The sequence below is a fragment of the Oncorhynchus tshawytscha genome, linkage group LG10 (genome assembly GCF_018296145.1).
Source record: "Oncorhynchus tshawytscha isolate Ot180627B linkage group LG10, Otsh_v2.0, whole genome shotgun sequence".
Classification (NCBI taxonomy): Eukaryota; Metazoa; Chordata; class Actinopteri; order Salmoniformes; family Salmonidae; genus Oncorhynchus; species Oncorhynchus tshawytscha.
This window is the reverse complement of record NC_056438.1, coordinates 34,479,616-34,491,919: the sequence shown is the minus strand read 5'-3', so window position 1 is coordinate 34,491,919 and position 12,304 is coordinate 34,479,616. Positions and strand designations below refer to the sequence as shown.

The window sequence follows — 12,304 nt, the reverse complement described above, 5'->3', positions numbered from 1 at the left end:
CTACTGTGTATGCTATTGCCCCCACAGCTGACCAGGCTATTTCAAAGCTTCAGTCTGGCTTTATTGCCTTGCAGAAAGCCTTTGTTGAACTGACATTGGTAGTTAATGCAGGTAAAACCAAGCATATGTTATTTTGCAAATCACATACAAATGTATCTGATGATTTATGCATACATACATTGGATGGTGTCCACAGTGATCATTTCCCAGCTTATAAATATCTAGGATTCTGGATTGATGATAGGCTTTCCTTCAAAAAGCATGTTGATGAGTTAGTTAAGATGTTAATAATTAAAATGGGCTTATGTTACAGGAATAGGTCATGCCTTTCATTAAAGAGCAGAAAACAAATAATTCAGTCGACATTCATTCTGGTCTTAGACTATGATGATATCCAGGGGTGTCATGCACCCCAAAAATCTGGGGGGCACAAAGTACATGAGGATTACTGGGGGGTTGGAGAATTTTGAATTGTTCAAAGACCTGAAACAGCTTTTTAATGCAATCTAGAGCCATAATCATTATGCTTAATTCTATGTTAAAAAAAATGTTGAAGCATAACTCTTGAGCTGCCTGTATCCTCCTGACTGGTGGTTCTTGTTTTAAAGAAACAAAATATGGTTATCTGCATCTCTGCTAAAATCTGGGTAAAAGATTGAAAGGAATTTGAGTCTTATTTAGTTTCTGCTTGCTTTTCTAAAGTCTACCGACCTTGCCAGCTGACATGCCAGCTAAGATAATTAGACAATCTAGCTACTTGATTGATAGCCTGAAATGGCTTATTTTTTGTTAGTTATGAGGGTGGGAGATTGGGAACCTATCTGGGCTAGCTAAAGCCTACTTCATCAAATCGTTAGGTGGTAGTAGTATTATAGAGAAAATATATATATTTTTACTTTCAACGTGGCACAGTCATAGGATGCCACATTTCCAACAAGTCAGTTCATCAAATGTCTGTCCTGCTAGAGCTGCCCCAGTTAACTGTGCTGTTATTGTGAAGTGGAAATGTCTAGGAGCAACAACGGCTCAGCTGCAAAGTGGTAGGCCACACAAGCGCACAGAATTGGACCGCTGTCCCATTTGCAACACACTCACTACCGTGTTCCAAACTGCCTCTGGAAGCAACGTCAGCACAAAAACTGTTCACGTAAGAACACCGTGCGCAATGCCAAGCGTCAGCTGGAGTGGTGTTTCCATCCTAGTGATCTTAGGTTTGTGTGTGGTTGCTCAGCAAATGGAAACCAAACAGTTATTGTGCTGATGTTGCTTCCAGAGGCAGTTTGAAACTCGGTAGTGAGTGTTGCAACCAAGGACAAATAATGTTAACGGGCTTAAGCACTCGGCAGTCCCGTTCTGTGAGCTTGTGTGGCCTACCACTTCCCGGCTGAGACGTTGTTGCTCCTAGACATTTCCACTTCACAATAACAGCATTTACAGTTGACCGGGCAGGTCTAGCAGGGCAGAAATTTGACGAACTGGCATCCTATGACGGTGCCACTTTGAAAGTCACTGAGCTCTTCAGTAAGGCCATTCTACTGTCAATGTTTGTCTATGGAGATTACATTGCTATGTGTTCAATTTCATACAACTGTCAGTAACAGGTATGGCTGAAATACCCGAATCCGCTAATTTGAATGGGTTTCCACATACTTTTGTATATATAGTGTATGTATTTTTACGGTGTTTTGTAACTTTCCCCAGATTGTTGCTGTAAATGAGAATGTATTCTCAGTCAACTCACCTGGTCAGAGGGGTCAGGTCAACACATTTCAACACAACCACTTACAGTGCCTTGCACAGGTCAACACAGGTCAACACAACCACTTACAGAGCCTTGCAAACGTATTCAAACCTTTTGGATTGTGTTACAAAGTGGGATTAAAAACAATTTAGTCAATAATCTACACAGAATACTCTGTAATGTCAAAGATTAATACAAATGAAATAACTAAAATATAAGTATTCAGCTCCCCAAGTTAGAAACACCTTTGACAGCTGTAAGTCTTCTTCTGTAAATCTATAAGAGCTCCGAGGACCAGGAGCGGGCCGGTCGCTTCTGCTGAGGCGCGGGAAACAGTAGAGCCAGCTGAGACGCGGGAGCCAGACAAGCCGGCTGAAGCGCGGGAGCCTGACGAGCATAGATTTGGTCTTGCGTTGTAGGTTATTGTCCTGCTGAAAGGTTTTCCTCTAGGATTTTGACAGTGCTTAGAACCATCCCGTTTATTATCCTGAAACACTCCTCAGTATTTGCTGATGTTAATCATACCTATACCATTATGGATACTGGGGAGTGTTTCGGGATCAAAAGAAATGGGATGGTTCTAAGCACTGTAAAAATCCTAGAGGAAAACCTTTCACAGTCTGCTTTACACCAGACACTGGAAAAGGAAATCACCTAGTAGTAATAGCAGTGAAAGTTGACATTGTGTTTCTGAATGACATCACCAAAAAGTAGAATATTTAGTGAAAGCAATAGTGGTCCTAAAATGGAACCTTGAGGAACACCAAAAAGTACCATTGTTTTGTCAGAGAACAAACGATTCACAGAGAATAACTGATATCTTTCCAACAGATACCATCTAAACCAGAAAATAACTTGTCCGTGTAGATCAGTTAGGGTTTCCAATCTCTCCAAAAGAATGTGGTGATCAATGGTGTCAAAAGTGGCACTAAGGTCTAGGAGCATAAGGACAGATGCAGAGCCTTGGTCTGATGGTATTAAAAGGTAATTTATCAACTTCACGAGTGCAGTCTCAGTACTATGAAGGGGTCTAAAACCATACTGGGGCTTTTCATATTCATTATTTGTCTTCAGGAAGGTAGTGAGTTGCTCCGTAACAGCTATTTTGTTTTAAATTGAGAGGAATGGGAGATTCGATATAGTCCGATCAGTTAAAAAATATATTGGGTCAAGGTTTGGCTTTTTCAGGGGAGGCTTTATTACTTCCACTTTTAGTGAGTTTGGTACACATCCTGAGAATATGGAGTTGTTTATTATGTTCAACATAGGAGGGCCAAGCACAGGAAGGAGTTTTTTCAGTAGTTTAGTTGGAATAGGATCCAGTAGACAGCTGGAAGGTGTTGAGGCTATTTTCGGGAATGTGTCAAGAGATACAGGATTAAAAAACTTGAGTGTCTCCATTGATCCTAAGTCCTGGCAGTTCTGTGCAGACTCAGGACAACTACATTTTGGAGAAATACGCTGATTCAAGAAAGGAGTCCGTAATTTGCTTCCAGTAGACAGCTGGAAGTTGTTGAGCCTATTTTGGGAATGTGTCTAGAGATACGGGATTAAAAAACTTGAGTGTCTCCATTGATCCTAAATCCTGGCAGTTGTGTGCAGACTCAGGAAAACTGAGTTTTGGATAAATCATTTGTGGTAATTAGCTTTCTAATGATCATGACCTTTTCGGCGAAGAAGTTAATGAATTCATCACTGCTGAGGTGAAGGCCATCCTCACTTGGGGAATGCTGCTTTGCGACAATATCAAAAATGCATTTATTTTTTTTTAATTCTCCTCAATCAGGTTAAAAAAAGTAGGCTGATCGAGCAGCAGTGAAGGCACTTCGATACTGCACTGTCCTGTCTTTCCAAGCTAGTTGGAAGACTTTCAGGTTGGTGGAGGGCCATTTCTGTTCCAATTTCACTGGATGTTGCTATAGATACACTATGTTTTCTATACGTCTGATAAATGCTATTTTATATTCTAGGTAGTCTAGGTAGTCTTGAGCTCGGGTATTTTCTGTAAATAAATATTTTCAATATTTATTCTATGGGACCAAACTAGATCCAGGGTATGACCGTGGCAATGCGTAGGTCCGGAGACATGTTTGTTCAAAAGCCACTGAGTCAATGATGCCTCCGAAAGCCTTTTCGAGTGGTCTGTGGACTTTTCCATGTGAATATTGAAGTCACCAGAAATGTTAATATTATCTGCCATGACTACGAGGTCCGATAGGAATTCAGGGAAATCATTGAGGAACTCTGTATAAGGGCCGGGAGGCCTGTAAACAGTATCTATAAAAAGTGATTGATCAGGCTGCATTGATTTCATGACTAGATGCTCAAAAGACAAAAATGCTGTCATTTCTTTCGTTAATTGACATTTGCTGTCGTAAATCTTATCAACACCTCCACCTTTGTGGGATGCGCAAGGGATATGGTCACTAGTCTAACCAAGAGGAGAGGCCTCATTTAACACAGTACATTTCCAGTCAGGCCAATTACATCAAGGTTATAATCAGTGATTAGTTCATTGAATATGACTACCTTGGAAGTAGAGATATCTAACATTAAGTCGTCATATTTTGAGATGTGAGATATTATGACAGTTTCTTTCAATAATGACAGGAATGGAGGAGGTCTTTATTCCAGTGAGATTGCTAAGGTGAACACCGCTATGTTTAGTTTTGCCTGACCTAGATCGAGGCACAGACATGGTCTGAATAGGGAAAGCTGAGCTGACTACACTGACTGTCATAGTGGCAGACACCTCTAAACTAGCAGGCTGGCTAACAGCCTGCTGTCTGCACCCATCTCATTGTGGAGCTAATTCTCTCCATATCAGTCATTTTGCTTACTACAACTGCAATCATCCTGCTGCAGGCAAATACATGGTTATGTTACTCTACCAAATATTCAACATCCTATTCAGAGAGAAATACAAAAAGTGATTAGCAAATGGTTGGGAATATCAGTTAACCACCAATGTCATTACCATTGTCACCCATATCCATGAATGCAGTCACAGTACAATGTGGCGAGTGCACTGTCCCACATATAATGTGAGTGGATTTGATGCATTGAAGAAAATTGCAGTTTTTGGCTGACTCTGAAGTCAGATGATAATTTATTTTCCCACAACAAGGAGACTTGGTTTGAACACAGATAGTGTCAATGAGCTTGACAGTGCTAGACTCTGGCCAAGTCAGCAGTGTATAATGAGAGCTTACACAGACCTCTGGCATCTCGTAAAATGTGGGGGATCAATGCTAAGTCCCACTGTCTCCCGGCAAATGTATCGAATCATTCATGAATCTAACATACTCTAGCCCAAAGAGGCAGCACAAGTGAAGCATGTCATATCTTCATTGTTCACTTTTCAAGATTGTGTCAGAGCTGTTACGAAGCAAAGCAATTTGGTTTGAATATTTGATTGAATTTCCAAAGAAAATATTTTTTCCCCTTTGATACAAACACTCTTAACAACTTCAATTGTTTGCTTTGCTGGCATTCTCAACCTATGTCTAGGTGTGTTACTGATCCAACTAGAGAAAGAGAAACAAGCCACATTTGAACCCTTTGCGTACATTTGGAATCAAGAGATTATATAGGTTACATTTGGATTCCATGATATGGTAAATAAAAATTAAATATGGTATAATTAAAAAAGGTACGATATGGTAAAATAAAAAATATTTGGTTCGAAAAAAGACCTGGACTTTGTCCATTGACAAATCATTTTGGGTGGCAATTGCATTGACAGGTGTTTGGCACTCAATAAAGACAATCATTAAAGTTAATTGCTTCAAAATAACATTTGATGTTGTTGGCATGTAGCACAAATCCTTACAGTGTAATTAAAATATCCTCAAACTGGTTTTCAGTGTCTTACAGAGATAAATGAAACATTTAAGTCCATTATTACATTTTTTTTTAAATATTGGGGAGACAAAACAATTAAAGCCATTAACTTTTTCATGGTCTGTTGAAGTCAATGAAATGTGGAACAGAACTTGACTACTCCGCTGTTATGGATGTTTTCATAACTTTGATTGTGTTGTGTCTGGAGCTCTCTATGTTTTGTCTGTGTTGAGCAATCTTGTGCTGTATGTCCTTTTAGGGATTGCCTGGTCTCCCTACACTGGCTGCTTTGCACAGCAATCAGATCCTGACTGTCAAGGTTTGTTGGTGTGGCCTAGCTGCTCAGTCTGACCCCTGGATGACACACACTGAGAAAGAATGAGCCTTTACTTCTGGCCCCAATGACAGACCAGGGCCAGGCACAGTAGTTAATCAGGGCCATAATCGTCCACTCAGTGCCACCAAGTCCCGAGGGGTTTCTTTTTTATGCAAAATGCCAGGGCCCCATTGAAATCCAAGGTAGCTTTTTATAACCCAGTAATGTGTAGTTGATTACGACCAGAATTGTAATTTTTCTAACCAAGACATGGTCTTGCTAATGTCCATTTATGCTGAATGAATGGAAGGAACTTAGCAAGGAACATTCAACAATAAACCAAAGTGGCAAAATGTTTTTAAATCCCATACCCATGGTTCACCGCAAATCTCGAAATGCAAGGTATAATTTTCAGTGGGCTATTTAGTGCTAAATATACTGTATCTCCTGAACTGTATGATTTCCATATTTCAATCACACAAGTTCAACTCCTATATATTTAGGTATTTCTAGTAATGGATCATTTGAGATAATACCAATGGACAGCGCCAGAGATACTTGCCCAACTTAAAAAACACAGCGTAAAAATTTTACCTTCAGAAGGTCAACCATGCAGCTCTGTGTGTCCACCTCCGGGGGTCTGGCTTGGCACTGAGCACTACTGTGATGATGTCAGCGCCTCCGCAGAGGAGGAGTCCCCATTTTTCCAGGATCTGCGAGCCCAGTGTGGCGTCCCAGCATCCCTGTGGTGGTAATTATGTGCTCTGGCTCCAAAATTAAGTCCAGACTTCCAAAGCCACTGTGGTGGAAAAGTGTGGATTTCTCCCCATTTATGAAGGTGCTTAGTTGGGTCTTGTGACGCAACGTCTAATCAAAATCTATGTTTTGCCCTTTGACTCCTTCCTCTTTTTCTTCTGGGACCTCATCCTCCTCCAACCTCACTTACCTCTGAACTTCGACTTCTTGACCTCACACACCTGCTCGCTCAGATGGTCTTCCCTAAGATCAATCATGGCTTTCTTTCTGCTGACCAGCAGCTCATAAAGCGGCGGCTTATTAAGGTAGTGGCTGTCCTTGCTCGTCTTTATCTTTCCTCCGAAGGGGTTTATCACCTGACAACTTCTCCTTGTTCATTCCTCAGTTTGCATGCCAGACTTTAGTTGGACCTATCAGAAGCACACTGCTGCCCATTCTGTCATATTAGAGGAAATTCTAGAAGCATACATTTAGTAATGATCTTCATACATTGCTACTTGTAACTAAAGAATGAATTTTCAGAATGTTTTAGATTCATCTTAATGAAAATCTGACACTTACTATTGCTGTTTGTCAAAACTTAGTGTAGTCAAATGTGTTAATTGAACTGGGAAATTGGGAATACTCCAAGTAGCAATTATTTTAAACAACATTTCAGATATAGACCAGTTAGAAAATGTTTGTACATTTATTTATTAATTTCTAAAGTACTACTCCAGTGTTATTAACTTAACATCTGAGACACTAAAGTAAGAGTTTCAAACTTCCCTCCATGTTCCCTATGGAGGTTTTCCATGCCCAACCGATTACTCATTTCACTATTATTTCTAATGATTGCTCTACTGATGTCTTCATTATTTATCTAAAAGTTTGAAGCCATTTAATGTAATGATTTGACTTGTTGCATTGCTCTATAGGGAGATCAGGGTTCGGCAGGTCCACCAGGGCCTCCTGGACCCCCAGGTCCCCCTGGCCCCCGAGGGCCACCAGGGGACACAGGCAAGGATGGGCCCCGGGGAGTGCCAGGTCTGCCGGTGAGTACAGTATTGTATGTTTGTATGGGTACAGTACAGTCCTTGGCCTGGGAAATGGCATAAAGGGGAAACCCCTTTAATGTATGTAACACAAACGAAATTGCTTCTGATTGCCCATATATCAGAGGAAAGTGGAAGATGCATTTTTAAAACAAAATGATCAATGAAAAACAATAAGCAGTCTTTTTATTAACAACTTAATGTTTCTAAATGGGCTTTCTACAGTCACTGACATGTTTTATTCAATGGGCATCGCACGTAATCTTTCACAGAAGCTGGACAAAAAAATCCAAAATAAATGTTGACTGTTTTGCTGCTCCAAAAGTTTATATTTTAATAAAACATTGGTGATAGGCTACTGATTTGGCTACTGTGCTCTTCCGCTGGCTAAGCGATGCCATAACCAACTGCCACTAAGATCAGCTTTTGGTTGGTCTTAAATATGAAATTGACATGTCTTTAAAGGGATAGTTCACCAAAATTACAGACTTACATTTTGTTTTCCTTACCCTGTAAGCAGTCTATGGGCAAGGTATGACAGTAATCCATGCTTTGGTTTAGTTTCCCTGGTACTGTTTCCAAATAATAATATTTTAGAATTTATGGCACAAATCCCATTCAAGTCATGTGACCGAAATTTGCATTTTTCACACGCTACCGCATAATTCTGTAGCACGTCATTAAATTCTCAGCCATTTTTTCTGTTACTGCAAGTTTTTGCTAGTTTGACCACCAGAGGGCATCTTTGAGAAGCATTTGATAGTATTTCGTATTGGCATTACCAGAGAATTTAAAACCTTTTTTGTAATAACATAGTATAAGGGATTGATTTTAAGAAATTTGGCTTAATTAATTTGATTCATATTATGGTGTTTCTATTCAGATAAAAACAAAATACAAAACCCTTAGCGTTTCCGTTAGGATGGATTGGAAAAGATGGCAATGTACAACATGATTGTTGGGAGTAGGCTACAGGATCGGAGGATTCTAAATTGTTTGCCTTCATTAGACAACTTTGTTCCAATATTTCTGTAAATCAGTGATATTTATTCCCATAGTAATTTGTTATGAATCCATAACTAAATCAGCATCTGCATTTTTAAAAAGTATTTTTTTAATCATTATTTTATTAACGAAATGTGTTTATTTGTTTATTAGGCTCCTGTGCAGTCTACAATACATACTGTAGTAAACATGGGAAAGTGCCTAATTCCTTACACAAGGGAGCACGTGCGGGGCATGCGAGAGACTGGGTTCAAATCCTCATTGGGAAGGAAGAAGTAGGCTGTCCTTGTAAATAGGAATTCGTTCTTAACTGATTCCATATGTGTTATTTCATAGTTGTGATGTTTTCACTATTGTTCTACAATATAGAAAATAGTAAAAATATAGAAAAATCCTCGAATGAGTAGGTGTGTCCAAACTTTTGACTGGTACTTGCTTAATTCATTTGATTAATATTATGGTGTTTCTATTCCATGAAAAACAAAAAAAAACCTTCCTAAATAAAACATGCCAGTGTTTCTTAACCGCATCTCCCACTTTTCGCTAGTTCAAAATATATATAGTTGTGAACATTACAGAGTGTTTTTTAGTTTTAGTAAAGGTTAAATAGTCTATTGTTCAGCTGATAGCCATCCTGCTATGCTGGTGAAAAACTAATAATAGTACTTTTCCCCCTTTCCATGTTGAAGATCCCAATTGATAAAGTGTTTTTAGCAGCCCAAATACATTTGGGCACAGTCGATAGCATGCTGGACTTCAGGCTAGAATTTTTGAGGGTTCGAAACCTGCTCCCTGCTTGCTACAATGAATGAGTTTGATACACCTGGTATTGGATATGGCTGAAGAAAACTTGCTAAATATCGATTTTCATAAATGAACTTTATGACAAAACAAATATGCACAATCGTTTGTCTCTACATGAACTAACATATTCCTCTCAATTGTACATTTTTGCTTGACTCATTAAGACGTTATAACTACATACATTTGCTTCCCCGTAATGTTTTGTCAGCCATCTTTGCTGAAGTCACTAGGGACGGGTGGCCAGCGTCAAATTCTTCATTGGAACCACTCAAAATTATTGGTCATATAAAAACCTTGGGACCCAAATGCATAATGAGTGCTCTAACTACCCCTTGTGGTGGTCTGGAGCAATGACCTCTAAGTCTGGGTACCTCTAAGTCCCGCGGTGTAAGCTCGCAACTTTTATAGGAGGAACCACTGTAATATCGGTCCCATGACTGGAATGAGATTTGCGCCACAAATGCCAATTCATTAACTAACTCCATAGATATGTACCACAAAACCTACCATTTCAGATGGGCCTTGGGTTGGTCTATAGCGCCCCCTAAAGTTTAATGGTGAAGATCAATTTTACCTGCATGTATGTTTTAGGTAATGGCTTCCCCTGTGTTGGGTCTACATGGCCAAAACCATATGGCCTTTGTTTATTGCCTTTATGATCGCAACAATTATGAAAAACCATCAGAAATCGAGAAATTGTGATATTTTATTCAGTGGTGTTTTAAATATAAAGTTATCTTGTACACTCTAAAAAGTAATGTAAGTGTTACCTGAAGTCTACTGATTCCAATGATATATATACTATGACATTTTATACTTTGTCACTTTTAAGAACTTTTACAAAAATACAGAATATGTCTAAATAAAGATGTTTAGCTGTAGTACCATTGCAGATTGAACCTATTACACTCTAGGGCACCAGTTTTCCACAATGGCCACCAACCAGCTACATACGTCCGAATCGGACAGGTGTCACATGGCCGTACCTACATAAAGCCCAGAACTGCACCAATACAGAACTATTCATTTGAATCAATTGCTATTCACAGTAGAGAACACCAGATGCAAAATGAAGAATGGACACCTAATTAGGATGTGGATTGTTTATTTTTATCTAGAAACTGTATCATTGATAAACTGATGAATTTGCCTCTGTATTGAACACTAACATCCATCTGCATAACCCACATTTCACATCCAAATCTTCATAACCAAATGTCTTATTAAAAAATATAAATAATTTAATGTTTCCAATCCAAATATTTATCACCAACTGTAATTTCAAGTCATTGAAGTAGAACAAATCTCCCCATTTATCTGTGCTTTACTAATTGGGCATTTTATATTTGTACAGGGAGATCCCGGGACCCCAGGAGAGCTAGGACTAATAGTAAGTAGGTCATTATGTTATGACATCCACTTCTTCCAATGCTGGTTTACCCAATACCTCAATACCTTGTGTTGTGCTTATTTAGAGTTTAGCCTATATTGAACGGATTCTGTGAAATGGACCCAGAGATGCTAAAAATGTTCCTATTGCCACAGCGTTTTTGTGACTAATTGTTAAATAATGATGTTGAGGTTATATTTAAGTTTCTGTTTCCAAAATAATAATATAAAATATTGCCATGTTGAGGATCTAGTTGACGGAGTAGCTGTGTTGATTTCTTCAGGAAATTGTACCAAGACGACATGTTGCCCCTTGGGAAAATTATGCCTTTTTTACGTTACTGTGCTAAAATGGTTTGCCAGTTAGATTCATATGCCCAGCACTGTGGCATATTTTAAGCCTATTTTAATAGACTTTTCTCGCTCACAATTTTTTTTTGTCTAAGTACAGATGCAACCACTTAAGGAAGCTGCATCTTATTTAGAACATCCATACTTGCATTCCATTTTTACAATAATTTAAATAACTGATTTTGTTGATCCATGGTGAATGGCTACAGCATTTTTATGAAACCCTGTTAATATATATATATATATATTTATTTTTTTTCACGCAAGAAACTCATTATAGAGGCAAACTGTTCAAATTAACAGCAATCGCATACTGCTTTTAATAATTTAGCTATTTAATGAAAGGTCCCTCATAAAAATGCATAGAATAAGTCAGTCCAGCCTGTATCGTCTGATGACAAATAAGTGAGGACAGAAAATGGGACAAACAAGCACACTGTGTGATTGGAATGTTCACAAGTTCATGAGGTGCCAGAGAAACAGAGTTCTCTCCAGTGATGTTCTCTCTGATTCCACCATCACTAGCTTTTTGTTGCAGTGGAAAGAAAGGGTCAGGCATTTGAAGGAGAAAAAGATAGGGTGGGATGGGATGGTGCAATGGAGAAAAAGAATGAAAGAGAGAAAGAGAGAGAGAGAGGAAGGAATGGAGAAATAATGTGAGAAATAGAATGGGAAATAGAATACAAATTTACTATTTGACCCACCCTTTTGCTCTATCTTTTGAGCTCAAATAAAATTGGGTAATGCTTTCAATCAAATTGACTCAGTGCGTTTGCATTGAGTTTGTTTCTACCTCTCTGGGATAAAATAAGAAATGGTTCTAACTACAATATTACCCTCTATCCACCTCAGTATAGTATCTTATGAATGCTTCTATCACACATATAATGGATTATAGAAACGTTCTATAAGCATTCATTGCAGCTTATGGCTCTTTAATAAAACAGCCTTTCTGAATACATGAATGACTGAATGTAATCACAATGCGTTAGATAACACATGCTATGAACCACTTTATCAAAAGGATGAATTAACTCCAATGTTCTGTGTCCTCTGTTCCACAGG

The 12,304-nt window shown here is 38.8% G+C and overlaps 1 protein-coding gene across 9 annotated transcripts in view; it reads left to right on the top strand.

Moving 5' to 3' along the window:
• The window catches only part of LOC112260125 (collagen alpha-1(XXV) chain), a 337,796-nt gene that overhangs the window by 205,626 nt on the left and 119,866 nt on the right, over nucleotides 1–12,304 (top strand). For 7 of the 9 annotated variants that reach the window (XM_042328516.1, XM_024434986.2, XM_024434985.2 and 4 more), the window contains 3 exons: nucleotides 6,890–6,961; nucleotides 7,574–7,690; nucleotides 10,854–10,889. In XM_042328516.1, coding sequence (XP_042184450.1) covers nucleotides 6,890–6,961; nucleotides 7,574–7,690; nucleotides 10,854–10,889 — 225 coding nt within the window. Of the gene's footprint in view, nucleotides 1–5,843; nucleotides 5,904–6,889; nucleotides 6,962–7,573; nucleotides 7,691–10,853; nucleotides 10,890–12,304 lie in introns of all 9 variants that reach the window. The other 2 variants (XM_042328517.1, XM_042328513.1) reach the window with 1 other exon arrangement.